General features: G+C 49.4%; 1 protein-coding gene across 1 annotated transcript; it reads right to left on the minus strand.

The window, feature by feature from the left end:
* Positions 1-1017: 1017 nt before the first annotated feature.
* Positions 1018-2094, minus strand: LOC139580820 (uncharacterized). Its single transcript, XM_071410292.1, has one exon. It carries the CDS (start codon positions 2092-2094, stop codon positions 1018-1020), a length of 1077 nt encoding a protein of 358 aa, XP_071266393.1.
* Positions 2095-5281: the final 3187 nt, after the last annotated feature.

A 5281-nucleotide genomic window follows, 5' to 3' on the forward strand; every position in this document is an offset into this window, starting at 1 on the left:
AAAGCTGGGTGGGATGGAAGGGAAGGGGTGGGTAGATGGATGAGGGGATGGATGGATGGGAGGATGAGGGATGAGTGCTGGGGAGACAATAGCTGTCGGATCACGAGACTTCAATATAAAGTTGAAAGGGAATATTTATAGTTTGATAACAAAAACATGTGGAGGGACATGGTGCTCTATAGAAACAGAGGTACGGGCAATGGAAGCAAATGGTATAAAAACCCATCTATATGTCTGGTCTGTTCACATTGACTGGTTTGTATCGTGTCATACAGTATACCAAAAAACTGTTAATAAAACAAGTAGCGATTATCTTTAATCGTAGGAGTGATAATACGAGGCAGCAGAAATGTGTTTTCGTTTTAGGACCTCTAAAGTGCACTGCTGCTTTCTATTTTCTGGTCTGGATGAAGACCCTTCCAAAGGCCACAGCCCTCAGCAGAGACATGCTGCACACTGATGGGATTATGTGGAGCAACTAATAAAGAGAATAGAACGGAGCACAAATGTTCAGACAGACCCCCTTACTTATTACATCTTCTGTGAGGTTAGGGGGGAAATGGTACCGTCTTTTAAATCAAAACATGCCGAACCCCTCCATATGGAACTCTGACGAACACACAGAGAGAGAGAGAGAGAGAGAGAGAGAGAGAGAGAGAGAGAGAGAGAGAGAGAGAGAGAGAGAGAGAGAGAGAGAGAGAGAGAGAGAGAGAGAGAGAGAGAGAGAGAGAGAGAGAGAGAGAGAGAGAGAGAGAGACATACACAGAGAGAGAGAGAGACATACATACAAACAGGAGGGAGACCTGAGTTGTGGATATCTCAAATGAAGAACGATTTGGTTAAGGACATACGTCGATGAATTGTCAAAGTAAACATCTCAGAGAGGAATTAGTGAGTGACGATAGCCTTTCTAGTGGTGGATGATGGAACAAGTGGTTTGATGGTTTGGTTTGAAGTGATGGTCTTGGTGATCAGCAGAGCATCAACAAGTTGCTCCCACATTACATACACAGTGAATCAGCCATCTTTCATAGACGGCACCATTTTGATGACAACATTGGCATAATATGTCTGCGATGGCTGGGTTGGACGGGATGACAGGGATGGTGCTGGGTTGGACGGGATGACAGGGATGGTGCTGGGTTGGACGGGATGACAGGGATGGTGCTGGGTTGGACGGGATGACAGGGATGCTGGTTGGTTGGACGGGATGACAGGGATGGTGCTGGGTTGGACGGGATGACAGGGATGGTGCTGGGTTGGACGGGATGACAGGGATGCTGGTTGGTTGGACGGGATGACAGGGATGGTGCTGGGTTGGACGGGATGACAGGTGTGCTGGTTGGTTGGACGGGATGACAGGGATGCTGGTTGGTTGGACGGGATGACAGGGTTGCTGGTTGGTTGGACGGGATGACAGGGATGCTGGTTGGTTGGACGGGATGACAGGGATGCTGGTTGGTTGGACGGGATGACAGGGATGGTGCTGGGTTGGACGGGATGACAGGTGTGCTGGTTGGTTGGACGGGATGACAGGGATGCTGGTTGGTTGGACGGGATGACAGGGATGCTGGTTGGTTGGACGGGATGACAGGGATGCTGGTTGGTTGGACGGGATGACAGGGATGGTGCTGGGTTGGACGGGATGACAGGGATGGTGGTTGGTTGGACGGGATGACAGGGATGCTGGTTGGTTGGACGGGATGACAGGGATGGTGCTGGGTTGGACGGGATGACAGGTGTGCTGGTTGGTTGGACGGGATGACAGGGATGCTGGTTGGTTGGACGGGATGACAGGGTTGCTGGTTGGTTGGACGGGATGACAGGGATGCTGGTTGGTTGGACGGGATGACAGGGATGCTGGTTGGTTGGACGGGATGACAGGGATGGTGCTGGGTTGGACGGGATGACAGGTGTGCTGGTTGGTTGGACGGGATGACAGGGATGCTGGTTGGTTGGACGGGATGACAGGGATGCTGGTTGGTTGGACGGGATGACAGGGATGCTGGTTGGTTGGACGGGATGACAGGGATGCTGGTTGGTTGGACGGGATGACAGGGATGCTGGTTGGTTGGAGAACTGTTGAGTTGACATGTTTTTACATTTGAGTCATTTAGCCGACGTTCTTATCCAGAGCGACACACAGTGGTGAGTGCATCCATTTTCATACTTTCTTCCTACTGAGATTGTGAATATAGTTGATCAGTTGATTTTTACTGTCCATCATTTAGTTTATCATCCTTCAGTGTTAAAGGCCCTGTGCTGTCAAGAACCTGATTTTACTGTGTCATCTATATCATTTCACACTATGAGGTTACAACAATACTGTGAAATTGTGAAAATGATGATAATGGCCTTTTAGTGTAAGACTGCCGTCTGTTTTGGTGGGATGGAGTTTGGGCCTGCCTGGTGATATTCTTGGTTGAGAAACAGTCTGTTTTGGTGGGATGGAGTTTGGGCCTGCCTGGTGATATTCTTGGTTGAGAAACCGTCTGTTTTGGTGGGATGGAGTTTTGGCCTGATGGAGTTTGGGCCTGCCTGGTGATATTCTTGGTTGAGAAACCGTCTGTTTTGGTGGGATGGAGTTTGGGCCTGCCTGGTGATATTCTTGGTTGAGAAACCGTCTGTTTTGGTGGGATGGAGTTTGGGCCTGCCTGGTGATATTCTTGGTTGAGAAACCGTCTGTTTTGGTGGGATGGAGTTTGGGCCTGCCTGGTGATATTCTTGGTTGAGAAACCGTCTGTTTTGGTGGGATGGAGTTTGGGCCTGCCTGGTGATATTCTTGGTTGAGAAACAGTCTGTTTTGGTGGGATGGAGTTTGGGCCTGCCTGGTGATATTCTTGGTTGAGAAACAGTCTGTTTTGGTGGGATGGAGTTTGGGCCTGCCTGGTGATATTCTTGGTTGAGAAACCGTCTGTTTTGGTGGGATGGAGTTTTGGGCCTGCCTGGTGATATTCTTGGTTGAGAAACCGTCTGTTTTGGTGGGATGGAGTTTGGGCCTGCCTGGTGATATTCTTGGTTGAGAAACAGTCTGTTTTGGTGGGATGGAGTTTGGGCCTGCCTGGTGATATTCTTGGTTGAGAAACAGTCTGTTTTGGTGGGATGCAGTTTGGGCCTGCCTGGTGATATTCTTGGTTGAGAAACAGTCTGTTTTGGTGGGATGGAGTTTGGGCCTGCCTGGTGATATTCTTGGTTGAGAAACCGTCTGTTTTGGTGGGATGGAGTTTGGGCCTGCCTGGTGATATTCTTGGTTGAGAAACCGTCTGTTTTGGTGGGATGGAGTTTGGGCCTGCCTGGTGATATTCTTGGTTGAGAAACAGTCTGTTTTGGTGGGATGGAGTTTGGGCCTGCCTGGTGATATTCTTGGTTGAGAAACCGTCTGTTTTGGTGGGATGGAGTTTGGGCCTGCCTGGTGATATTCTTGGTTGAGAAACCGTCTGTTTTGGTGGGATGGAGTTTGGGCCTGCCTGGTGATATTCTTGGTTGAGAAACCGTCTGTTTTGGTGGGATGGAGTTTGGGCCTGCCTGGTGATATTCTTGGTTGAGAAACCGTCTGTTTTGGTGGGATGGAGTTTGGGCCTGCCTGGTGATATTCTTGGTTGAGAAACCGTCTGTTTTGGTGGGATGGAGTTTGGGCCTGCCTGGTGATATTCTTGGTTGAGAAACCGTCTGTTTTGGTGGGATGGAGTTTGGGCCTGCCTGGTGATATTCTTGGTTGAGAAACCGTCTGTTTTGGTGGGATGGAGTTTGGGCCTGCCTGGTGATATTCTTGGTTGAGAAACCGTCTGTTTTGGTGGGATGGAGTTTGGGCCTGCCTGGTGATATTCTTGGTTGAGAAACAGTCTGTTTTGGTGGGATGGAGTTTGGGCCTGCCTGGTGATATTCTTGGTTGAGAAACAGTCTGTTTTGGTGGGATGGAGTTTGGGCCTGCCTGGTGATATTCTTGGTTGAGAAACAGTCTGTTTTGGTGGGATGGAGTTTGGGCCTGCCTGGTGATATTCTTGGTTGAGAAACAGTCTGTTTTGGTGGGATGGAGTTTGGGCCTGCCTGGTGATATTCTTGGTTGAGAAACAGTCTGTTTTGGTGGGATGGAGTTTGGGCCTGCCTGGTGATATTCTTGGTTGAGAAACAGTCTGTTTTGGTGGGATGGAGTTTGGGCCTGCCTGGTGATATTCTTGGTTGAGAAACAGTCTGTTTTGGTGGGATGGAGTTTGGGCCTGCCTGGTGATATTCTTGGTTGAGAAACAGTCTGTTTTGGTGGGATGGAGTTTGGGCCTGCCTGGTGATATTCTTGGTTGAGAAACAGTCTGTTTTGGTGGGATGGAGTTTGGGCCTGCCTGGTGATATTCTTGGTTGAGAAACCGTCTGTTTTGGTGGGATGGAGTTTGGGCCTGCCTGGTGATATTCTTGGTTGAGAAACAGTCTGTTTTGGTGGGATGGAGTTTGGGCCTGCCTGGTGATATTCTTGGTTGAGAAACCGTCTGTTTTGGTGGGATGGAGTTTGGGCCTGCCTGGTGATATTCTTGGTTGAGAAACAGTCTGTTTTGGTGGGATGGAGTTTGGGCCTGCCTGGTGATATTCTTGGTTGAGAAACAGTCTGTTTTGGTGGGATGGAGTTTGGGCCTGCCTGGTGATATTCTTGGTTGAGAAACAGTCTGTTTTGGTGGGATGGAGTTTGGGCCTGCCTGGTGATATTCTTGGTTGAGAAACCGTCTGTTTTGGTGGGATGGAGTTTGGGCCTGCCTGGTGATATTCTTGGTTGAGAAACCGTCTGTTTTGGTGGGATGGAGTTTGGGCCTGCCTGGTGATATTCTTGGTTGAGAAACAGTCTGTTTTGGTGGGATGGAGTTTGGGCCTGCCTGGTGATATTCTTGGTTGAGAAACAGTCTGTTTTGGTGGGATGGAGTTTGGGCCTGCCTGGTGATATTCTTGGTTGAGAAACCGTCTGTTTTGGTGGGATGGAGTTTGGGCCTGCCTGGTGATATTCTTGGTTGAGAAACCGTCTGTTTTGGTGGGATGGAGTTTGGGCCTGCCTGGTGATATTCTTGGTTGAGAAACCGTCTGTTTTGGTGGGATGGAGTTTGGGCCTGCCTGGTGATATTCTTGGTTGAGAAACCGTCTGTTTTGGTGGGATGGAGTTTGGGCCTGCCTGGTGATATTCTTGGTTGAGAAACCGTCTGTTTTGGTGGGATGGAGTTTGGGCCTGCCTGGTGATATTCTTGGTTGAGAAACCGTCTGTTTTGGTGGGATGGAGTTTGGGCCTGCCTGGTGATATTCTTGG

This window comes from Salvelinus alpinus, chromosome 1, assembly GCF_045679555.1.
Source record: "Salvelinus alpinus chromosome 1, SLU_Salpinus.1, whole genome shotgun sequence".
NCBI lineage: Eukaryota > Metazoa > Chordata > Actinopteri > Salmoniformes > Salmonidae > Salvelinus > Salvelinus alpinus.